The 25,620-nt window shown below is 44.1% G+C and overlaps 1 protein-coding gene across 9 annotated transcripts in view; it reads right to left on the reverse strand.

The window, feature by feature from the left end:
* The window catches only part of MPP3 (MAGUK p55 scaffold protein 3), a 140,531-nt gene that overhangs the window by 51,242 nt on the left and 63,669 nt on the right, over window positions 1–25,620 (reverse strand). For 8 of the 9 annotated variants that reach the window (XR_016441943.1, XM_090044098.1, XM_090044095.1 and 5 more), the window contains 5 exons: window positions 20,667–20,731; window positions 18,466–18,486; window positions 12,158–12,199; window positions 9,745–9,909; window positions 7,640–7,720 (listed from right to left, as the gene is read on the reverse strand). Coding sequence is in view for 8 of the 9 variants with exons in the window: in XM_090044098.1 (XP_089900224.1) it covers window positions 7,640–7,720; window positions 9,745–9,909; window positions 12,158–12,199; window positions 18,466–18,486; window positions 20,667–20,731 (374 nt within the window). In the remaining variant the exon portion in view is untranslated. The remainder of the gene's footprint in view (window positions 1–7,639; window positions 7,721–9,744; window positions 9,910–12,157; window positions 12,200–18,465; window positions 18,487–20,666; window positions 20,732–25,620) is intronic. The other variant, XM_090044099.1, reaches the window with a different exon arrangement.

Here is a 25,620-nt window from a genome sequence, read left to right on the forward strand (position 1 = left end):
TAGGATTATATCCTTAAGGAGCGACCAGTCATTGTGGATTACCCTCCCTGTCAGATAATGATCTCTCAGGGCCTCAACAACCAACCTCATGAGCTTGTGAAAGTCAGCTTTCCTAAAGTCAAAAATTTCTGCATTGCTTAATGATTTGCCAGCTTTGTGATGGATAGAGAAAGTTATCAATTTGTGATCACTATCACCAAGCTCCCCTTCGATCCTCAGATTGCTGACTAGATCATCCCCTTTGACCAGTACCAGATCCAGGAGTGCCTTACCTCTTGTCAGCCCATAGAGATCTAGAGTCAAATACAGCTCGTCAATGCAAGTGAGCAAGTGTCCAAAACCAAAGGCTCATAATTTGCCACACACCTCATTGGGCTGGGCCCAATGATTAGTGTGACCCTAGCATGACAGCTCAGCATGGGGATGCTCCAAAATGTATATGTAGATTAGGCACATCAATTAAGGTTCCCATCAATTTTGTGGTAGTACTGCTTTCACACTTTTCCCTTAGCTACTTTGCAGATTTTGGCTAGGAGTAAGCAAGACTAGGGCCATCTGAACTCCAAGGCTTTGGGGCTTGTACATAGGATGCCACCCAAAAAAAAAGGTCCCATCAGCATGTTTGCCTAGCTTTGGCAGCAGTCTAATGACAGACGATGTGTTTAGAAAAATGTCTTTGTATGTCATTATAAAATGTCAGTTGGGGGAATAAAACTCATCTTGTATTTGAGTAAATACAGTATTCAAAGTGGTAAAGACCAAGGTGGATTGTGAGGAACTACAGAACTGTCTGGCACAATTTAGAAAATGGGAAACTAAATGGAAGATTAAATTCAATGTAGCTAAGTGTAAAGTGATACATATAGGCAAAAATAACTCAAAATATACCTACACAATGATGAATTAGTTGTTACCACACAGGAAAGAGATCTGGGAGTCATTGTGGACAGTTTGCTAAATACATCAGCTCATTGCTCAGCAGCCATCAAACAGGCAAACAAAATGTTAGGGATTATAAGAAAGGAACTGTAACCAAACCTGAAAGTATCATGCCCCTTTAAAAATCCATGGTGCAGCCACAGCTTGAATACTGTGATCAGTTCTGGTCCCCACACCTCAGAAAGGATACAGAAGAACTAGAGAAGGTACAGAGAAGGGTAACAACGATGATCAGTGGTATGGAAAGGCTTCCATATGAGGAGAAACTAAAGAGGCTAAGCTAGGGGCAGGCAATTATTTCAGCTGAAGGGTTGCTTAGCAGGGTTTAGTGAGTTTCCAAAGGCCACATGGGTAGCCCTGCCCCTTGGCAGGTGCCCTACCCCCTGGTCACCATCTTGGGACTGGAAGTACCACCCCTAACCCCTGACTTTTGCCACCAGAATTCCCTCCCCTTGCACCCAGAAGAACTACTTTTGGCAAGGGAGTTACTACCTTGGAACTAGGAAAAAACCAAATTATATTTAAAAAATTCATGGGACTCCGTGTGGAAACAGGGGGCAGGGCTCCTCCTGACTTCTGGTGTGGTCGGGAGCAGCACAGGCAGTTGGCTCTAGTGTGGGACTTCTCTCCCATGCTGCATGAGTGTTGGGGATGCACATGCGCAACGGGGAGTGCCAGTGATAGAGACGGCTCGGCAGAGGTTGTGCCCCTCGCCACAATATGCAGTGCTGGCTGGAGCTGTGTGCCACCAGGCAGTAGTACTGGGCACCAGTGCCCCTGCCTTCTGCTGCTGCTGCCACTGCCTGCCAGAGGTGTGCACCATGGAAGGAGTGAGTGGGGAGGTCCCCATACCGCCCACCTGAGCTCTGTGCTGATGCCACCCCCCTGGGCATGGGCTCTGTTCTGTTGCCAGCCCCACACTCCCACTCAGCTGCAGCTTCACCCCATCTGCTTCCCTACCTGCTGCCCGGAGCCAGCGGGACCCTGGGGAAGCAGGTCCCTGGTGGTTGCAGCAGCAACAGCAGCAGCCCTACCTGGAAGCTGAGTGCTGCCTGAGCCAGGCCCTTCTGCCCACAAGGTGGGGAATAAGGCACAATAAGGCATATTGGCCTGGGGGTGTATAAGTAGGCACCTCACTCCAACCGTTGTGGATGGGAGGGTGAGGCACAATTTGTTGGAGGGCACTGCAGGCTGGATAAAAGTGCCTAGTGGGCTGGATTTTGGCCCACAGGCCAGACTTTGCCTGCCCCTGGGCTAAACCTATTCAGTCTAGAAAAGAGTCACTTGAGGGGGGCATGATAAGGGTTTACAAAATACTAAATGGACAAAAGAAAGTAAATAAAGATTTATTATTTACTATCTCTCTTAATACTAGAATTAAGGGTCACAAAATGAAACTGTAGTAAGTTGAAAACTAACAAAAGGAAGTTCTTTTTCACACAGGGTGCATTCACATATGCATTTTACTGCAGATCAGACTAATTAGCTCCTCAGTAAAGTGTCATCATCTACATGTACACCAGTATGAGGGCACAGTACACTAATTAACCCTGCTGTAAGGTAGTACTATCGGGGAGAGTACTATCTTACAGCAGAGTATTTTACTGCGCTGAAATGCTGTAGACACTAACCACAGGAGTAAATTGTACCCAGCCAGCCCAGCCAGCCAGGGACCTGCTCTGCCCCAGCTCAAATTGCCGCTGTCCCAGCCTCATGTGCAGATGCAATGCCTGGGAGCAGTCGATTCAGACTCAAACTACTCTGGAGTTTACTGCTTCACATCAATTGCATGTGTAAATGCACCCACAGTGTGGAATTAAAGTATGGAACTCATTGCCACCAAATGTGGAAGCTGAGTTTGGCCCAGGAACAGACAAAGTCTGGCCCATAGGCCGGATCCAGTTGGCCGAAATTCCATTTTCCAGCCACCTCTGCCCGCATGGCTTGTGCTGGTCTCCACAGCAACCCCAGCCACACCTGCATGTACAAGCTCAGGCTGGGGTTGCCATGGAGACCAGCCTCAGCCATGCTGGCAGCGCACACAGCACAGCAGCACAGGGGGCTGTTCCGAAGCTGCTGGGAACTTGGGATGGGAGCAGCTTGCTCCAGAGCCAGGGCAGAGTCGTGATCTGTAGCTTGCACGATCATGGCTCTGCCCTGGCTCCAAAGCAAGCTGCCCCCATCCCAAATTCCCAGCAGCTCCAGAGCAGCCCCCTGCGTTGCTCTGCCATGCACACCGCTGGCGTGGCTCAGGGTGGTTTCCACGGCAACTCCAGCCTGAGCTTTCCCATGCAGGTGTGGTTTGGGTCTCCATGGAGACCAGTATAAGCCATGAGGGCAGGGGCTGCGGGAAATGGAGTCTGGCTGCCAGCTGGATCAGCCATTTTGCCCAACCCTGCTTTAGCTAAATCGAAAAAGGGGCTGAACAAATTCTTGGAGGAAAAAGGCATCCGTGGCTATTGAGCACAGGAGTTAGGGATATAATCTCTGAATCAGAAGTTCCTTGACCTTAAAATGCTGGAGGCTGCAAGTGAGAGGAACAGAGGAAAAAACCATGGTCATACCCAATTCACTCTCCCTTTCAGCATCCACTCTCTGCCACCGTGTGATAAAAGATGCTGGCAGGACAGACCTATGATCTGACCCAGTAAATTGCAATTCTTATGTTCTTTTGAGCAGATGTCATATCTGAGGACCTGACTACAGTTTATAGCTTTCTTAGTGTGTCTGGGGTAGCTGTCAGTCTTATGAACTTAAGAGAATTCATTGGTTTTCTGCATACAGTGGTTTGTAGGATGCCATCCCAGATGTGGACTGTGGTATCCAGAAATTTGATGTTGTAGAAATCTTCCAGAGATAATATTTCATTCATGAGGGTCCCAAAGTTAAGATATAAGGGGTCTGGTAGGGTTACGTTGTTTGTGTAACTTTTGGAACATATGAAAAAGTTCCTGATAAGTGCATGGATGAATTGAACAGCATTTCTAAGACAGGAATTTTCTAAGATCATTCTCCTGATCTTTTGGACCTTAACTAATGGTTTTTGAATGTATGCATTAGTTGCATTCATGCATTTTACCTCAAAGCTGGATGTGCTCGAGTGCACACTGCTTAAGGCAGTGGTGCACAACCTTTTTGAGCAGTGGGCCAGATGGGCCGTGCTCAATCCCTCTGTAGCTCAAATCTGGCAGGGTCCCATCTGGCTGTGCAGAGGGGAGCAGAGGAGCAGCCTGGCCCTGATCCAGCTGCATGGTGGAAGGGTGCTTGGGTCAGCATCAACCTGGCCCCATGGAGGGAGGCTGGGGGCGCTCAGCCCCGAAGCAGTCACACAGAGTGAGGGGACATGGTCTGGCCCTACAGAAGGAAGGGGACATGGCCTAGCCCAACCTGGCCCTGTGTGTCAGGGGGGAGTAAGCGTATCCTGAGCCATGGGGAGATGGGGGTGCAGCTTAGCCCCACCCAGTGGCTTGAAGGGAAGAGGTCATAGCTGGGCTCTGATCTCATTGTGCAAGGGGAGGGTCATGGCCTAGCTCAGACCCACTCCCCAGGGCTTGGAATTTTGGCAGCAGAGAAGGGTTGGCAGTACTGTCACTGCTCCACCACTGCCAAATTTCCCAACCTGTGGCGAGCCCTGTGGGCCAGATTCCAGGCTCCATATTTGGCCCATGGGCAAAGGTTGATCACCCCTGGTTTGAAGTGTTGACCCACTGCTTCAAGTTAGGATAAAAGACTGTAGAAAATATTAAAGTGAATAGGGATGAAGTCAGGATTTTCCAAAGGGAGGGGCAGGAACAGCAAGGCACACTACAGGGGAAGCTGCACCCCCTGATCCCCACCTCCTCTGCCCCCACTGGGGGGCAGACTGTGTGGTGGGAGCTGCTGGAGACTTTTTAAGACCCTAAAGCCAGTGAAAATGCCCCTCCACTCTCCTGCTCAGACACATGTCCCCAGTACTCCTCTTCCCCTCACCCCTCCATACTTCCCACTCCTCTGCCTACTGCTTCTCCTTTTCCCATTATTCAGGGGTAGGAAAGCTGTAGAGCTAACTAGACTAAGCAGAGACTGGGCTCAGCTAGGGAGGTGACAGCGGCAACAAGGTAGCTGGAGATTAGTTCCCTCCACCCTGCCCAGTCCCAGAGCAAGCACTGGGAAGGGGAACACCCCCATGTATCCCTGCTGCCATTGTCCCTGTCCCAGCCTGTATGCCAGGGGTGGGCAAAATGCGGCCCACCAGGCCATTCTATCTGGCCCGCAGGGCCCCTGAAAATTTTAGAAAATTAACATTTATCTGGCCTTGGCTACCTATCATGCAGCCCTTGATGACTTGCCAAAACTCAGTAAGCAGCCCTCCACCCAAATTATTTCCTCGCCACTGTTCTATGCAGTGAGCAGAAACAGCTCTGGTGCCTTCCCCAACCCTGGAGACAGTGGGGAAAGGCATGTAAGGGAGGGAGGGAAGAGGCAGGAAGGGGGCATGCCTCTGAACAGGAAGGGGAAGACAGAGAGGATTTTCACCTATCTTAGGAGCTTTAAAAAGTCCCAGGACGCTCCTGTGGTACATGCTAATCCAAAAGAGGGGTGCAGCTGTGCCACTGCTCCCCCCTGGATCCACCCCTGAAGATGAACACTTTCTACTGTGCTGAGAAATTCTGCATATGCACAAGCACTGTAGAGATATATTAAGAACATCCTAGACCTCATAGGAGAAAAAAATCAGATTGCTAGCTGAGTGTTCATTAGGACCAATGTTGCAGTAATATTTATTTAATCAGGGACTAGAGTTCAGGAAGCCAAGTGAAAAAAAAGAATCACAATATGAACCTTTTCAATGCACCTTGGATATTTTGTCTGCATTTCCCTTTCCCCTCTTTTTGCTGAATTTTCTGTTTACCTCCTTACTATAGCTTGGCTCATTTCCTAGTACTGCTAAATTATTTATCTGATTATCTCCTGTATCATTTTAATGACTTCTTCTTGCTGTTATATTATGTTCATACATTCTACATAATACAGGCAGTCCTCGACTTACAATGTTTTGAGTTACAACATTTCGCACTTACAATGTTTATAAATTGACACCGTTTCAACTTTATGACGTCAGTTTCAACTTTACAATGCTTGATCCGATGCGACGCCACGCCAGTGAACAAGTTCATTGCATCGCTCATCTCCCTGGAGAACATCTGTCCAAACTTCCACGGACACTTTCTTTAAGAAAGCAGACAAGACTCCAGAAAAGCCTGCAGCCAAGACTCCTGAAAAGACTCCAGCCAAGAACCCTTCAAAAAGTCCAACTAAGTGCCTTTCAAAAAGTCCAGCAAAGTCACCTCAAAGAAGTCCTTCCAAATCAATATGATTGATATTTACAATATAAATACAATAATGTACCTATATTACTCATCTATAATTGATCCAGTACAAAATACTGGGTTATTTTTGGTGAAAACAGGGTACTGGGCCTTGGTTCAGGAACCAGTCCCCCATTTATAACATTGTTTCTTGTGAGAGAATTAGTTCTGAGTTGCAACATTTCGACTTAAGACACGGTGTTCAGGAACCAATTATGTTGTAAGTCTGAGGACTGCCTGTACTACTAATTAAACTGCCTCTTTCCCTAGCTTTGAAATTGCCATTTCTTCCCATTATTCTCATTACTTCAACAGAAGACTTCGCTGACCATTATCCAAATACATACAAAGACAAGCTGCTCTTGAAAATATATGCACATGCACTTCAAATGTGACAATTAAACATTACATTTAAATTTAAAAATAATTACTAGTGTACAATGTAGGTCTTCAATAAAAGGCTATTGAAAAAGAAAGTTAAAGCCAACAGTATAAGTTACAATGTCAACACACACACATGCACACACACATCTCTGCTGTCTAAATGCAAGTGCCACTGACATATTTAATTTTTTTGGATAACAGAAGTGGATGATAGAACCCTAAGCTAGGTTTGGATCTTGAGGTAGTTATTTGCATTATTTAGAAAACTTCTTTAATAATGTCAGTGTTGGATCAGCAGCCATTACCACCTTCCATCTGGACTATTAAATCTATACATCATAAAAGCACTACAACCACTCTTTGGAATAGTTTTTTAAATTCCAAGTTGTAAGTGACTGTCATTGTGTATGAACAGAATTAATATGCTAATCAAGACTTCAGAGTACTAAACAGGAACTGATCTGCTTCACTGCTCTCTACTTAAGATTAATATTTTTCTCCCTAATTTAACAGATGAAGCAAGACTCTGTAGATAAACACCATTTTGACAAAGAACAGTGAAGCATAAGTTTCCTTTTTGCTGAATTTTCCAAAATGTTTCATTTTTATTCCAACTTTTGAAATTTACAATCTAAATTCATTTTCTAGTAATTCAGTGTCACTTCTGTTATGGGTACTGAGAAAAATCAATCTGTTCACTTAGGAAAATGTAATGCAAAAAACTGATTCAGTTGACAAGATTCCAGACTCTGTCCATGTGCCAGAGGGGGAAGTTATATGAACTGGGCTGTTCAGAGAAGGAAATGCTTTCAAGGGGTAGAAAGGAAATGAGCTATGTCCTAAAGATGCACATAAATGAGGATAAGAATGGTAATAGATTACTGAACAGCATTTTAACTAGTAATTTTACTACTGAGCATAATTCACAGAATGATTCACAAATAGAGACTTCTGTAGATTTCACTTACGTGGAACTGCAACACCATACTCCTGTGGATTCTCTGATACAACTTTCTGCTTGAGCTCATTTAGTTTGGCTCCCAATGAACCTAATAAAAGCAAAAAGCTTCTGTGTGAAAATAAATTCTGCAAACTGAAGGAATGTTATCATCTACATGTAAACAAAATACACTATTTAGGAGGAAACTGGAAAAAAATCTTTAAGTGGGGAGAGAGAAGAGATGCTAGGGCTCACCTGATTCTACATTAAATAGCATCAACATCAGCTGCTTAAATCCTCAAATAACTACAGGCCAGACATTTACTAGTCACTAGAGGCTTAGATAGATATTAATTTGACCCACTTTTATCTGTTGTTTTAGAACAACAAAAAGTCTGTGCCAGAGGGACTGTGTACGTGGAGGCCTGAGAGCCCTGGGCCCACCTGGGAAGAGGGCTGTCATCTAAAATGCATAAAACTTGCCGTAAGTCCATCATCTTACCCCCACCAGCAAATATAAAAGTTGGCACCTATAGTCTGTGGCCACACATTCAGGCTTTTTGTCCTTTTAAAAAATGGCCATTCCAACCCTAAAATAGTGGATCTGCAACAAAAAAAAGCTGCTATTTAAATCAACAACTGGGAAGGCTTTCTGGGACAAATTTACACGTGAACAGGTATTTTTGTTCACTACTATCCCACAGTTCCCTGCTCTCTTTTCTGCCTGCCAAGCGGGGGGAGGGAATGAGAGTAGCTGGCTTCCTGACAGTTTGCCCAGCAGTAAGCTGTCAGAGCATCCAGCACACTGGTGTGGCTCTGTCCCGGACTCAGGTCTGCCACAGTTCCTGTGGGTTAGGGAGCAGTGTTCAGAACTGTCTCCCCCAGCACATCCCATTGGAAGCTGGGAACATAGAGCAGTTTCTGGTCTTTGAGGCAACAGCTGATGAGCAGGGATCCAAGTTTTCCATTTCCCATGAAGAAAATGGAGGATTTTACCTTTTACCGGAGGCAAATGTGGATTTCTCATCTTACCGGAGAAACCCATGGATTTTGCAGTTTTGCAAAGAGCTGTCTGGAGGCTGGCTGAGTTACAGCCTGCAAGAGGCAGGGAGGGAGCAGAAGCAGGGTGGTCAGGCAAGGGGGCACATGGGCATCAGGCCTACAGAGCAGCCCCCATAGGTAAGTGGAGTGGGGGGCATTGAGGCCCCCATAGGGAGGGAGGGAGTAGGGCAAGGCTGGAGCTGGGGCTGCCCAGCCAAGGGGTGCATGGGGCTTGGGGCCCAGGACCGCAATTTGCAGCCCAAGCTTGCAGGGAGCCCAAGCTTGCAGCGGGCAGTGTGCACCCACCCTATCCAGTGCACTGATCTGGGGACACTAATCCCCCTGCCCTTCCTGCCCCCCGAAGTGTACCAGAAGTGTAACAGAAGTGTACACAAAGGTAGGGAGCTGGCCCAACCCCACTTGAGCCTGCAGCAGGCAGCAGGGCGTGGGGAAGCCAGGCTCTGCTTCACTGCAGCAGCTGCCACCTCCAGCCATGGGCAAGGGGCTGTGGACCCAGGTCACTGGGCCCTAGCTTTGGCAGCTAGGTGCCCCCTCCAACAGAGTTGGGGGTGGCAGAGGGCTGTGGGGAGGGAGTGAGGAACACCAATAGGGCTGGAGAGCTGTAGGGTGGAGTGAAGGGCACCAGCAGGGCCATGGAGCTGAGTGTGTATGTGGGTGGGGGAGTAAGCAGCACCAGTAGGGCCAAGGGGCGGGGGGGTGAGGGGTCTTTCATCTTAATCATGGATTTTGGGGGGTTTTATCAGAGAAGCTGCAATGCTTTTATCAAAGAAAACCAGGATCCCTGCTGATGAGGCAAACCTGTCAGTGAGCCTATCCAAGCCTAGATATGGGAGAAAACAAGACCCTATGACAAAAAACCGGAGAAAATTAGAGGACATTACCATGTTCCAAAGCTCTTCATTATAGCCTCTAGAAGGGAAATCTTTTGTGTTTTCATTATAAAAAGGTAACTAAAAAGGAACCTTTTTAGAAACTTTTTCTGTCAACAAAAGCCATTTTCCACTGATGGGGGAAGCAAAAAAATTATAACTCTTAAACCAGTAAAAATGTTTGGCCAGGTCTGTGTCTTACCAATCAGAACAATGAGTCTCTGCTTTTCTCCAGGCTGTTGCTGATACTTCGTGACTTCTTCATATGTTAGTAGCTCCAAAGTGTCTGCTTGTTCCGTCTGCTTTGCTTCAGTCTGGTTGTTCTGTTTCTCCTTTCGACTTAATCTAAAGCTCCTCCGCAACCCAGCTAAAGAGCAGAGTATCAGATATGTTAAATCAAGTCTCATCCCAGCTGACTGGCTAACCTGCTTAAACTTCTGTTGCTTGTGTGGTTTTTCATAAAATCATAGCACTGGAAGGTTATCTAATCCAGCCTCCTGATCAAGGTAGGATCAGCCTGACATGTGTTTGCCTAACCTAAGTTTTAAAACTTCTAGTAATGGAGATTCTGCAGTTTCTCTAGGTAATTTGTTCCAGTGCTTAACCACCTGGCAGTTAGACATTTCTGCTTAATATTCAACCTAAATTTTCCTTTATATAATTTGAGACCACTGCTTCTTTTCCTTTCTCTGTATCCACAGAAATCAATCAATCACAATTCTCTTTATAAGAACCCTCTTGATATTTGAAGACTATTATCAGCTCCCTCACAGTCTTCTCTTCTCCAGATTACATAAACCCACTTCTTCCAACCTCTCCTTCTACACCACGTTTTCTGGACCTTCAATTTACTTATTTATGCTTGTTCTCCCCCTCAGTTGGTTTCTCCACTGTCTCCTTCAAAAAGCTGCCTCCAAAACCAGGCGTCAGCAACATATGACCCATGGACTGAATCCAGCCATTGCATCCAGCCTGGGAACTGGGATGAGAGGCTTTGCTCATCCCATGACTAGATAACAGGGAGAAGTTGCACTGGTGGTGGCTGGATCAGAAGCACTGGCCTGCTTCAGACCTGAATCAGGTTGATATGGCTTGTCACTGCAAAACTTTGCCAACTGCTGCCCAAAACAATCCAAAACTTGCTTGATTATTTGTGCAATGCTGATATCCCAGCAGATATCCTGATAATTAAACTCCCCTGTAAGCACTAAGTCCTGTGATTTTGCTATCTGAAGAATCCGTTTTTAAAAAGTGCTTCCTTCTGGTGTGAGAGTCTAGCATCTGTGATAGCAGTTTTCCCCTTTACTTTAAACATAGGCTTCAACAGTCCAGACAAGCAGGGGTGCGCTCTCACAGCAGCACAGATAATAGCAGCACAAATTTATGCTGCAATGCATGCCCCTGCACATGCAGTTTGTTGAGGGACAGATTGTCCTACTTCGGGCAAAACTGCCCATGGCCAGCCCCTCTGGCTCCCGGTCGGGTTCTTGTGTGGAGGGTTGGCTGGGGCACAGCGTGCCTCAGTGTGGGCCTAGCCAGCAGGCAGCCCCCATACTGAGGTGCCCAGTGCCCCAGTCAGCTAGGAAGTAACATGTGGAGACAGGGAATTAGGCTTCTTTTGCATGCTTTGCCCCACTTTTTTATCAGGGCCTTTTTCTTTTTTTTTTAACCACTGGCAAATTCTGGGAGCAAATTTTGCCACTGCACTGCAAATTAGTAGTGCAGCGCATGTTTTAACGTGCAAGGCATATGGCTTCTGGTGCCACAAATCATATGTGCATGCATGTGTGGACATGGCCTGTGTCTCTCACTCCATTCTTTGCCTCAATACAAATTTATTCATCTTTTAATATAAAAGGCAACCCCACCTCATTTTGTTCTTACCTGTAACAATAAAACAAGTTGAACTGACACTCTTGACAATATTCCAATTACACGAATTATTCCATCAAGTCTGTTATTCCATTAACATCATTTTGTGTACTTCCTCACATGTGTTTCTCTAACATAAACATCTTAGAAGACTTGCTGATTGCCCTACTAATTTCCATCTCACAATATTGTTAAGGCTCCTCATTGTCTTTTCTTCCTTGGCCTTCATTCAGGTCTTTTTGTTCTTTATTTGTTTGTGATCTTTTGTTTCCATCCCTCACTGAACCTAGCTTAAAGCTCTTTTTGCTATATTAGCAATATGCCTTGCTTCAGGAAAGACTAATTTGTTGTTTACAAACAATTTGGTGCATAGCGTGCTTCAGTATAGAAGGGAATAGTGGGGTCCTTAGAAAGCTGTTGAAAGGATGCAACAGACTCCTTCAATACAGCAAATTATAAGAAGACACACATTCCATAGCAAATTCAGATCACAAATGTGTATATTTGCTTACATGATAGGAAACTGTTCAGGGTAAGAGGTATTTGAGTCTCCAAAACAAAGGTTGAATTTTTGTTGACTCTCTTGGCCTCGAACAAAAAGTCAGATTTTAGCTTTTACCTCTACACAATCTAGTTAACACAACTTGCACAAACCTAGACAACTGATAAGCTGCTCTAAAACAAAAGCAATAAGATCCATGCCACATTCTACAGGGAAGACAAATGGGAATTAGGCCTCTTACCTATATATTGCCCGTTGAAATATCCTTCACAGTCACAGTCTTCTGTTAACAAAAATGAGAGAAAAAGGAAAGATAAACATTGCACTGTAAGACAAACATTGCATTGTACCTTCCCCATAGTTTGGGGAAAGCTCTGTGTCCTGTATTACATACAAACTATTTTCTATAAAAATGTTAGTGGCATGGAAAAGGGCTTATCCTTTGCCTAATGGCTTATATAAGTACAATTAGCTTCTATATTCAGTTAACATTTCAGAATTTAAGGTTTCCTGTAGATGTGTATTCCTTAATGTTCATCATATCTGTTACTCAGGCTGTTAATATTCATGATGCTGCAATGTCCACTATAAGCCTACAAAAAACCCAAAACAAAACACTCCCCCACTCAAAGAGGTAGGATTCTAACTCCTCCTGTGCATCAGTGGATCTGATTAGCACAGGATACTTCCTGCTCTGAGGCCATGGGCAGACGTTACATTTGTAGCACTACAAATGCCCTGGAAGCACTGAAAGCAGTGACTGTTCACATTGTCTATGGTATGAAAAAAGTGGCTGATCTGCAACCAGAGCATTCCTTTCAAACGCAAACTTCTTGGTAGTGCAATATTTTGTCACATGTAATATATGCAGTTCCAGGTAGTCCTACAGGGTGGGTCTTAGCCCTCCAGCATCCCAGAAGACTTTACTCTCCACCCCCCATGAGCTCCAGGGTGTGTCTGTGATTTACACCAAAGTCTGTTGCCCAGGGTTGGGAAGATGAACTCACATGTCACCATCAGTCACAGTCACTTGCTACTAAATACTAAGGCACACCAAGCCCTCTCGTGACCCATGCACTACTGCAGGGCTGTGTTGTGACAACGGAGGGGGTACGTGCCTTCCTGGGACACGTGCAGAAGAATGGATCTGAAAGCACATTGATCCTGTGTAAAGCGCCACCACCTTGTAAGCTACAGGCAAAAACTGCAATCTGTAGAGCTCCTTTCCTGTGCTGCTGCCAAGTATTTTCCAGACCCTCTAGTCTCTCTCCAGAGTATGCAGGAGGCTGACAAGCTCTATACATGCATTCCTTCTCTCCCAACCCCAACACTTTTCCAAGAGATGGAGTGATAATGGAAAGGACATCAAGCTGTGGAGTCTGTGGGAACAGAAGGCACAGACAGAAGTGACAATTTCAGTAATGCCAATGCTCACAGAAAAATCATGAGACTCCTGATTTCCAAGTCAAATTAACTCTGACTTACGATCTCTGAATAGAGAGATCAAATTATGGGATTTTTCTTCTGGCATATGTAGAGAGCGCTGAGCTGGTAAGTCTGTGACGGGGAAGGGGTGAAGGGGAGGGGCAAGGGGGCCCCCCCATGGTGAGGGAGGGGGTGGGGCAGGGGCTGAGGTGAATGGGACCCTGAGGCTGGTCATGCGACAGAGCTGTGGACAGCTCGTCCAAGAGCACAGGGGGCAGGGGGGGAATTTGTATGTGGGGCAGAGGCAGGCTGTGGCTCTGTGCCCTGCCCCGCCCCCCACACACCCCCACACCTTCACAAATAATGCCCCCCCACACATACACTTGAAAAATAGCATCTCATGATTTACATTCCAAATCTCTTGATCTTGACGATTTTGTCTCATGATTTTTGACATGGTGAGGCTGGCAATGCTGCAATTTTTGCCTGATCTGGCCACAAAAAGTGGTCTATAGCTATGACCAAACACAAGTGCACAGTTGCAGACAGCTTAAAAAATGGTTCATGGGGTAAAAATCTGAATCCTTATTGCATGAGGGGTCAGATGAAGACATTTCAAAACAGAGTGTTTTCTATAACTCCTGTTTGCATTGCCTGCCAGCCTCAAACTGTTTTCAGCATGGGAGAGGAGAAAGGGAGTGGCAGTAGTTCGGGTTTTTTCAGCCCATACTAGAGAGTGGAACAGATGTATTGGAGCACCCCCAAGGTGGCGGGGCTCCAATTCCCCCCCTACCCCCCCCAGTGCTAACTGGGGAACCCTTAGAACAAGCTCCCTCTGCTCTTTTTCTCTCTCCCCTTCTGAAAACATTGTGGCCTTGTAGGACAGAAAGGCCATTGCTAAAGGAAACCTGCTTTGGGCTGCAGCTAGCAGCTACATTCCTCCCCTGAAACCAATGGTGCACTTCTGTTTGGTTTGGGGAATTGCAACTCACAATGCTTCCTGCAAAGCGTTCTCAGTTACAGCAGGGAGCTGCACTTCTCTCTGCACCTGGAGTATTTTGTTAACTGTGTGAACCACTGCCAATTCTGTAGCAGGTTTTTCAAGAGTTTCCCAGCAATTAAGAGGTACCTAGCTAATGGTGTACATCACACCTTGTCATCACAGGATGCTAATGAATTAAAAAATTTGATACAGTCCCCAAGGCATCTTCTCTTTCCTTAGGCCTGCCCAACACTCACTTCGTCATCTCTCATCATGAGGTTCCTGTCTCAGCCAATGGGAAGGTTTGCCTTCTGCTCATTCCTCCCTCTGTGGGGAGGCTATCCCTGTCAGAATGTGACTAGGGAACCTAAGTCCCAAGCAGATGATGCCCTGTTGCTGCCCCGGCTCCCTTCCACCCAACTTCCCAGATCTCACATGGTGAATAGTGGAGGCTTCTGGGAATGTGCAGTCCATGCCCAGCACTGGGGGCATGGGGTAGAGGGAAATCACATGGCTAACCTGGCTGCTTGCACAGGGAGCAGTTGCATGGTCATGGCGGTCAACACTTCACCAGGATACGTTGCAGTACTTGCACTGGGATGGAAGGTCATGGCATCCACAGACCAGTGCACTGTGCCCTGGGATGGGATATGGTAGGGGGACTGACTACTAGACAAACACCAGGTGGATACCAGCTTTGATGGCTTGCAGGTCAGGCAAGGCAATGAACTGGTAGCATATCTTCTGATAGCTGTGAAGTGTAGCTCTTGTATTTCCAGGGTTGCTTCACCTGTTGATGGACCTATCAAAGCTTACAATCTTCTTCCACAACTCAATATCATCCAGCAGCACTGTGTCCTCCACAAGAAAGGTGTAGGGAGTCTCCCTCCTACCAAGCAGAACAACTTGTCTTCTGGGGCGAAGGCAAATTTGTCAGGGACACATCAGCCAGATGTTCTAGTCTTGCAATGAGAAAACAGGACTTACAGGAAATCCTGGGTGCATGGGATAGGGAGTCCCACAGCATTCTTGAACTCTCTCTGCCAGGGAGGGATGTATGGTAAAAGCATTGAAGTTTATAGCTTGTCTAAGGGCAGCAATCCCTGGTAACTTAACATCCTGATACACTGCCTTTATATGACTGGGGGGGCGGGGTGGAACGCCATTCCAGTATGCACACTGAGAAAGGGAAGAGGTAGTGGGCATGAGATGCAGATCACAGGCTGCACAGGGAGTTCATGAACTTACCTTCCCAAGTTCTAGCCAGCGCAAGTGTGTGGAAAGATATTGAGCTCTTCCTATTCAGAAGTTGTGTTTTGCTGCATATTCTCTGAAAAATCTGACACATTCATATAGCTATCTGTTGCTTCCCTCTGTTTCCAGCCACAACACTTGTGTCTGGCATGATGGACAGCTCTAGGGATGATCACATCTCAAGGCTAGAGCAAGAGACCACTGGCAGCAAATGGTACATCATAGGAGAAGGTAGAGCCAAAGTAAGGAGGAGATGTTGATATCATTCATAGTCTCTTCTGAGAACAGAACTGCAGCTGCAGAGGAGTGGAAGGCCCACATCAGGCACCACTAGGAGTGCTGTGCTTTCCTCATTAGGTGAATATAGCCCAGGCTATATATGCGGCCCTTTTTCAGGTATGGAAGACCATGGAGGCCAGTATGTGGGTGGTGGATACTGCCACATGCCTTAGAGATTCATAGATGTTAGGGTCAGAAGGGACCTCAAGAGAGTCTAATCCCCTGCATAGAGAGGAAAGAGTGCTGGGTTCAGATGACCCCAGCCAGATGCCCATCCAACCTCCTCTTGAAGACCCCCAGGGTAGGGGAGAGCACCACCTCTCTTGGAAACCCATTCCAGACCTTGGCCACTCTAATTGTGAATAAGTTCCTCCTAATGTTCAGTCTAAATCTGCTCTCTACTAGCTTATGGCCATTATTTCTTGTGACCCCCCAGGTGTGCCTTGGTGAGCAGAGCCTCACCAATTCCCTTCTGCACCCCCACAATGAATTTATAGGCAGCCACAAGGTCGCCTCTCAACCTTCTCTTGTGGAGGTTGAAGAAGTCCAGGTGCCCTAGTCTCTCCTTGTAGGGCTTGGCCTGCAAGCCCTAAACCATATGAGTGGCCCTTCTCTGGACCCTATCCAGGTTATCCACATCCCTCTTGAAGCGTGGCGCCTAAAACTGTGTTCCAACTGTGGTCTGACCAGCGCCCAATAGAAGGGAAGTATCACCTCCTTGGTTCTGTTTGTCATGCATCTGCTGATGCATGATGAAGTGCAGTTAGCTTTTCTGATGACTTTGTCACACTGACGATTCATGTTCATCTTGGAGTCCACTTGGAGTCCACCTGACAATTCATGTTCATGTTCATCCCTTTCCGCTTCCGTGCTACCGAGCAGGTCATTTCCTAGGGAGTAGGTGTGCTGAACATTTTTCCTCCCTAGGTGCAGCACTTTGCATTTCTCCTTGTTAAATTGCATTCTATTGTTTTCTGCCACATGATAGAGGGCCACATGAATAATAGGCTGGAAGAGGCCTGCACCCAAGCTGTAGGAGCCACCAATAGAAGCACTGGCAATTCCAGACTCTGCCATAACGAGTATAGCATACGCAGAACTTGCCTGCGATCCTGGAGCTGGACTTGCTGGGTGCATGGGAGGTAGGGATCCTGAACAAGTCAACCAGTTCAAAACTGACCGTGCATGTTATGGTTCTGAATGCCAGAAGGAGGACAGAGGAGTCCCCTAGCAAGCAGCCAATCAGTGTATTGCTCTACACTCAGCTCTCTCCAGACTCTCCAGAGGCTGGAGCCCCCACAAGGCATGCTACAACACCTGTGCACCTTGCCCCCAGGTATGGAGTGCCAGCACTGCATGCTACCACACTGCAATGGACAAGCAGCCCCTTGAACATGTGGACACTCATATTTTGCTACATTTTCACAGCACTACAAAATCTGTTGCACTACAAATGAAGGTCCGTCTATCTTGAGACTCCAACATCCTTCAGTGCAACAAAGAACCAAAAATGAAGCATTATTGTATGCTCTAACTTTCTTGACTTAGCTAAATATAAATGAGCATTTTCTAAATTAAAAGCACCAACTTTATCAGATCCCCAGTTCAATGCAAATACAATAAAAATATACACAAGACACAAATGTGCACCGTAATAACCTGATATCTGGAATCTACAGAATATAATAAGAACTTGCTATAGAAATTATTCTATTTGCTGAAATATACCTGGATATAATATAACTGCAAAAGTGCCTGTCCAAAGTAATAGCTGTCTTCTATCCCAGATACTGCATTATCCATTAATATTAATAGAGCCTCTTCTTCCTTCACTACAGGCACGTAACAGTGAAATACTATGCCTGCTATAACAGAATATATTTGTAGTTATTTTATAGGTATAATAAGCATGGATGGGATCAGAGGCATTTTTTTTTCTTTTGCCATTATTGAATAGCTGTTCCTCATCACTTCCTAGGAAGGACAAGTCATGCCATCTAATGTTAGAAGGTGATTTTTACTTTGAGCAAAGTTGCTGGAATTCACTTTCGACAACTTTTTTTTTTCACTAGAGGACCATGTTCAGTATGAAGGAATAATCAGGAGGCATAACCGAATTCATTAAGAAAACACCTGCTATTTAAAAAGATACACGGAGTCTTGCAAACATAATTTTGTAAGTAGCACAAACTTAATCTGATTAGCATGAAAATAACATAGTAAAACACAGTCCAAAGTGATAGCAAAGAAAACTAAACAGGATTGATATTGGTGTTCCAGAAGTTGTCCAACCAACATTTCTCTCCTTTCAATAACACCAAACATAACATTCAATTATAAACCTTGTTTAGTGCTACGGACCTCAACAGGTGTAAATTAGCACAGGAACTAGTCCATAGTAGGTAACTCAAACGACTTATTCTAGATTTGGAGTGAGACAGAGGCTCATTATTTATATAGGTACCTTATGATTTCAATGAAAGTAGTTTAATAAATTCAGAAAATGGCTATAGAAACAATTTGTATTTGTTATTAACCTTTGCTTTGGGTGTTTCTGTATAATTAGGAAAGGTATTTCTTATTTATACATGGACAGGCAGTGTACCTACCTTTTTCAGAAGACTGATCATCTGCAGTTAGCATAAAAGATAGAGTTTGACACCATTAAAAAGACGGGCAGACAAATGAGTGACATCACAGTGGGAAGAAGAGAAAGAGCTTCTTGATTATATAAATAGCTATTAAAATTATGCTACAGAAAGCTATGAAGTAATGCATCTTCCCTTAATATCTCACCAACAGACAAGGGACCTTTGCCAAAATGTGTATTAAATCCAGCAGCTCTGATTAATTGACTACCTTGTGAGTGTCTAATTAAAACAGCAGGAAGCAGTCTTCATAATATGCATTCTGATATTCAGTGCAATAGAAGCCAATTTGCAAACACTTATTAATTTATAGTTCTGTCAGATAACTGGTTTTGTGCATACTCCTTCCTTTTTGTAGCTTAAAGAAAACAGAAGATTTATATCATCTTTTGTCTGATTTCCCAGGTATAAATGATTACAACGCTGGGAATGAACAACTTCCAACTCTCTCTGTGCATGGTAACATTTTACATTTTACAACAAGGTGGAAATATTGGGACAGTCTGCCTCACTTGTGCATGTGTCTACCCCTAACTTTGAGGAACTGCATAGAAGCATCCAAGGCAGCATTTGATCAGGTATACTAAAGCAGTGGTTCTCCACTCAGGTACAGCAAAAACCTGTAAGTGTGCCACAGTGTGGCTACCGCTGTGATGGCCAGGCAAAGGCATCCCAGGCATATGTGCACTGCCAGATTGGGAAGGGCTGGAGCATGAGTGCATGCTCCTATCTGCATTGGGGCTATCTATCTGGTGAATCTAAAGCAGGCAGGAGCAATCGGTCTTGTCACAGCCCTTCCTGGTCTGACCTCCCAGAAATAGAGGCACGCTGATAGAGGGAACTGTCCCATGGGCGTCTGTTTCCAAGACAAGTGGGAGAGATTAGGGCCTGGACAGAGAAGGGCTGCAGCAGGACTGGGTGCTTTAGGCATATCAGATAACCCTAATGCAGGTAAGAGCATGCACTCTTGCTGCAGCTAAATCAAGAAGGACTATGCACAAGGTACATGGGGTAGTTCTACCTGGCTCTGGTGACAGCAGCAACAACATCATCTGAGTTAAGAAGCACTGAGATAAGATGACGTAGTTCTTAACCAGGATGCCACCAAATTCAAATTATGGAGGGATGCCCTGAATCTAAAAAGGTTGACAATTACTGCACTACAGGGTAATAAAGAACCTCTATCCTGCCTTTCATCATAGAATGTGCTATCATTTTCTTCTTTAAGGTCCTTTTATTTGCCAACTTCCTTACCCCAAGCATTAGCCACAGTTGCAATACAGAAAATACCAATGGATATTTCCTTCCAAACTCACATTTTCTTAAGACAGACTAAAGCAGTGTTCTCAACCTTTTTTAGACACAAGGCAGGTCTCGCTGGACTCAAGGCACCCCTACAGAAATTCTAGCTCTTCGTTTTCGGTTGATTTTTGACTACATAAAAATAATAGAGCAATTTTTCTATTGCAAAGAACTCAGAAAGACAAGAGCAAGTCAGGATGGTTTTAACACTATGGATTCCTAATTGAAATTTCTGGGTTTATCTTATGAATCATTTTTAAACAACTAACAGTGCTAACATTGCAAGGCACTCCACAATACCCCAAAGGATCTCAAGGCACCCCCCAGGGTAAGAATCGCTGGACTGAGGAACAAGACAAAAATGCTGAATTCTCCCTGTGTCCTGACATGCAGAAGTCCAGGCACTATTAACAACTCTTTTGATATTTACTGTAAATCTTGGGATATTTGGGAAACCTTCTTAAAGCCCCAGAACATGGAATCATACAGGCATCAGAGACTCTTATGGAGATTTTTTTTATTTGACATGTAATTGTATTTCCAGCCTTTATGCTTGCACTGAGAAGGAAGAAAAAAAATGAACCTCAAATGTCAAATAAAAAGCCTAAAAAATATTGTTTAAGACTGCAAGTTTGGTACGGTTGGGGAGGGGGGAGAGGAGCATCATGTTTTTTGGTTGCTGGGGATTGACAACACTGGATAGGACTCAAACCCAAATCCTCCCACATAGCAACTTGTTTGCAAGCAAATAGTTTATGCACAAAAATATTTAAGCACAGCATGAGTAAAAATCACATACATGCACCGTAAAGTTGATACCAGTGAGATCACTAAAAAACTAAAGAGCTGTTGAAACTTACATAATGGCTTCTTCACAGTTCTAGGGTTTTGCAGGGTGCCCATAGTTCTTCTGTAAGTCAGTCGCCTAAATATTTAATAGTTACAGATGAGTGACATGCAATTATAGACAATTTATACATGGGATGGCATAGAAAATGAAGAATGATAAGATTTTTTCTTGCAACATTTTGCAGGAAGTAATAAATTCTCTGGTTTAGCTGCACTTTTAAAAATGCTAAATGTAATTATTTCAGATTGCTGTTGCTAGTAAAAGGTGAAGAAGGACCTGCCAAAACATGAACACCAGAGAAAGACTAAAAAAAGTACAGATACAATGAAAAGTATACCTACTTCCAAAGTACATATGTTTGGGTTTCTATTGTCCTCCCCTCAACATTTTACCAAAGGTAAAATAAAAAGTTACCAAATGCCCCATTTCCATTTTCATTTTTAAGCAAGATACGCAAAAAAACTGCTCTTTCACATTCTCCAAGCCCACTGCAATAGTATCCAAACATGAAAAAAAAATCGGGTCAAAAATACATAATTTGTAAATATGTAATATTAAGGTGTTACCTAGTGCCTGCCAGATCAGTTTGAAGAGATGCTTAGTCCATAAGATTAAAAAATACATCTGTTCTGTCTGGAAAGAGTCAACTTTTACAGGATTAAGTGTGAGAGCCATTGAATAAGTTAAATATTCTAAAGTAATGGTATTGCGCAGCTTAAAGCAACTTGAAACGTTCAGTTTTGTACATGGAGTTATAAACCACTTAGTTTCTAACTCTATAAATCACTGAGGCTGTAACAGAATGCCTAAGTATTTGCATGGTAATTAATAACAGGTGGGGAAAATGTTGACATCTTCTTTTAACTCTTGCACACATCCACACAAATGCATAGTAGTCAAAGCTGTGCAAAAATAGACCCCCCCACATTTTTATTTTTATTACTAAGAATGGGATTATTAGCATTTGAAACTGAGGCTTTCCAAAGATTGTCAATGTTCTAAGAAGTTATCTTGACAAATTAGAAGAATACCAGCTTGACTTCCCTGATATTTATGAACAGTGAGTTCATAGAGTGAACAGAGGACTGTAACTGATAAAATATAGCTTTTTCCATGCAGTTTGCCTACTTTGAAATATGGCTTGACAGCCAGGCTTCTACGTTCACATCTCCAGCATGTGTTCACTAATGAGATGATGGCAGGAAATATGCCAAACCTTTCTAATTAAAAAAGGAACTTTGATAATCAGTGAGTCTCTCCTAACAGCTGAACCCAATTCTTTGGAAACCCTGGCAGGCCAAGTAAGTTACAATTACATGCAAACACCCCAAGTCCAGAAATTCACTTTTTACAAAACCTGGCATTAACCTCTCTATCTGTACATGTACTTCAGGGCACTAAAAGTCAGGGGGTAACAGTGTGGACATCCCCCTTCCTCTCCTGACCCCACATCTTTGAAGCACTGGGAAGTGATCTCCCCAAGTCCTCTCAGGCATTAAGCTGTGGTCATACAGCATATTATGATTTAGTCAGCAACACCTGTTAGACAGGAGATACATGGGATGGTAACTATTAAGCACAGTTCCCTTCAGCCCCTGCATCATATGTCCCAAAGGAGAGCTACTTTGTGGGATCAGGGGTTCAGGCCAGTTTTGGCCTGAATGGTGAAGACTAGTGGAATTCCAGTACTCTAAGTAGTCCCGATGCCTGGCAATTGGCCCCAGCATTACTTTCTAGAAAATGAGACCAATTTATTTTTGTGTTTTATCACCAAATGTGTCCTTTAGAGGAATCTGAAGCTTACAGGACCCATAAAATTAATGTTTTAGCTTATGGTAAAATATGATCCTTTCCTTAGTTTTAACTTGTCCAAAAAATAATGAAAAATCATTTTTGAAATCATGACAGGCTCTCCCCCACTACATTTCATTTCCAGAACTCATGTTTAAGACACACTTTGTCTTAACACATTGTTGAAACATTCATCAGTGGCTACTACACGAGACGCTAACATGGCAGCAGAGTAATTCTACTGCGCATTAGCAAAGCTGGCAAAACCAGCACGCTAATGCACTAATGCGCAGCATAATTAATCTAGTACACATTCGTTTCACATAAAAAACTGTTCATCTGCATTAATGCATATTCTGATTACAGCGCATTAAACACTATCATTACGGCATATTAATGAACATATAGACACACCCAGTGAGGACAATGTAGCAAGGGCTGGAGTTGCTTTCTTAACTTTGTATTTTGTATCCTTATCTCTCACAGAGATTCTTCAAAATATCTCTGAATACTGGAACAAGAGGGAGTTCTTTACTATGCTCTGCTGCTAAAAAGTCATAACTTGGGCAGGTAGCCCTGGTTTCACCTTCCTGAGCAGAACTTTCCTGAGAATTAAAATTGAAAGCCACATCCCCCTTCAAAGGAACAGCAGAGGAGCTTTGGTTTGTTTCTCTTTGTTCCAGCTTCACCAGCTGTGGCATTTCTCTGCAGCAGCTTCTATACACTTTAGTCTTAGCAGCACTGGCACTTCTTCCAGCTGGGGGACTACATCAATTGGCTGCTTGCAGATGTTAAAAAAACCCCAAAACTGGCACTTTACTTTAAACACTGTGCACTCCCATGCCAAGAAGCCCAGCACATGCCCAGAAGAGGCAGCACGTGAATTGGATCTGGATCTGGCTTGCCCAACCTCTGTACATCTAGATTGGGTGGTTTAGTGAGGCTTTTTTTGGCACTGAATCAGCTATTAGATAAAACAGCCAAAAAGCCCTGCTGAAGTGCCTGATCTATACAGATACTGCAGATGTGGGTCGAAGTACAGCACTACCTCTTCTGGTAAAATGTGTGTGTTTTTTTTAATGTCTGTGAGCAGCCACCAAGGCTAGGGCTTGCTAAAAGAACCTTGTCCCAAGGCATCTTATATCAGAGGTGGCCAACCTGCAGCACATATACCACAAGTGGCAGGGACAGCCTGTGTGTGTGGCAAATAGCAGATTGGGGAGGGGACAGGCTGCACTGTGTCAGGGAACAGAAAGCAGAACGTCATGTCAGGCAGGAAGCGCAAGTCAGGAAGTGGAAAGTTAAGCAGCAGATCAGGTAAGGGAAAAAAGATCAGACTGGCACTCAAGGAAAGTGTGGGGCTAATTGTAGCATGCCTGCCAAAAACGTTGGCCCTGCTGCCCTATATCAGGAGTTGTCAACCTCTGGCCCACAGACCAGATCCAGTCCCTGGAGACACTGGATCTGGCCTGTGGATGTGGGCCTTTGGCAGCGGGGGCTTCTCCTAAGCTGCAGGAGCGAGAAGCAGCATCAGTAACCACCTCCCCCTGCTTGGGGAAGCAATGGCATCAGCAACTGAGTCCTAGTGACTACTTGCCCACCTCTGACCCAAGCTAAATCATTCTGGTCCACAGTCTGAAAAAGTTGCTAACCACTGCCTTGTATACTTTTTTTTCCTATTTAGTTCTCAGGGAGTGTGTGTACATTACTTCCTCCCCCTAGATATACATTTGTCTGTCAGGTGTGGTGATATCCCTAATTTACAATTATAGCTAAGAAATTTAGAAAAATTTACATACTCTCAGATCTCATAGGCTGCTAAACCAATTTTCTCAGCTGTCAAATTATTCCAGTGACATAAAGACACGTTCCATTCAAGGGTGAAAAATATAAATCTGTGGATGAGATTGCATTCAGGTGTTTGTCTCTTGAGAATGGATTCCTTCTGATACTACTTTTCCCTCTGAAATGTAATGGGAGTGGCCCTGCTTTCACACTGCCATGACCATCCAGGGAGAATATGGATATTAACTTCAGTGTAAACTCTCAGAGATTAAATATAAAGAGACCAAACATCACAACAGTGAATCTAATTTGGGAAAATATCTATGCATGATGCATGGCAAACTCCAAATAATCAACCCTGCTCTCGGTGGGTTTGGGACAGCCCCTTTCCAGGAGTTTAAAAAGTAAGCATCTGTGTTCTCCTGCCTGGATTATCTTCAGTGCATCATAGCTCAAAGTCAAGTTTTCCTTAATTCAATCCCCACCCTCCTGCTATTTGCAAGTAAATGCTACCAATTCAAATAACCTCTATGGATATTTTGATATAAAAATAAAATAACCCCCTTCCAGTTTTGCTGTTGCTATACTCTAGACATATAAGAGAACATCTTTAAGAAAAATAAAATGATTTTCAACACAAGGCAGAAACCAAACATACATACTTTCAATGATTTTAAGTCATACTGAGAACCCACAATTTAACAAGAAGTTGAGCTACTCAAAAGCAAATAGATCTGATCCATAGTTAAGATCTTTTCTCTAGTTCTTTAAAAAAGTGAAATTCAAGGTAGGATGAGCTTGTTCTCAACTTTCAAGCTGCCCCGATATTAGTAATATTACTAGTTTTCATATTACCTTCTGTTTAGTATTTGTTCTTTTCTTTTGTTCTTGGGAAAATAATTCCAGATATTCAAAATGTTCTCTCCAGTATTCTGGAAAATTCTGGACAATATTTCACTTTCTCCATCAATCATGTTTCTTGGCAGCATCCTAGCTTGTCATAATGCCAAGAGCAGATCTGGGTCATTTTATTTTTCATGTTCTCAGACTTATTCCCTTGGGCTGATGTCCTCTACATATTAGATATTTGAATTATGAACTATAGGCTGCTGTAGCTCATTCTTGTACTCAGTGGTATAGCAAATTTACATATTTTCTATTTATAAAATTATCCCACTGGATTGACAGTTTTTCTGCCATGTTTCACCTCAAAACATTTTGGCTATTTCCAAACTTAAGTGGTAAAAAATAGTATTAAAAAAGAGCATTTAGTCAGCATAAAAATATCTCATAACCTACACACACTTAGGAAAAGGGTGGCATATCCATGTAATTGGAGCTGTGTGAGGGACAGAGGCCCTGGCTCTAGGACATTTCCAAAATAGAGG

The sequence above is a fragment of the Crocodylus siamensis genome, chromosome 4 (genome assembly GCF_052110815.1).
Source record: "Crocodylus siamensis isolate JL-2025a chromosome 4, ASM5211081v1, whole genome shotgun sequence".
Lineage (NCBI taxonomy): Eukaryota > Metazoa > Chordata > Crocodylia > Crocodylidae > Crocodylus > Crocodylus siamensis.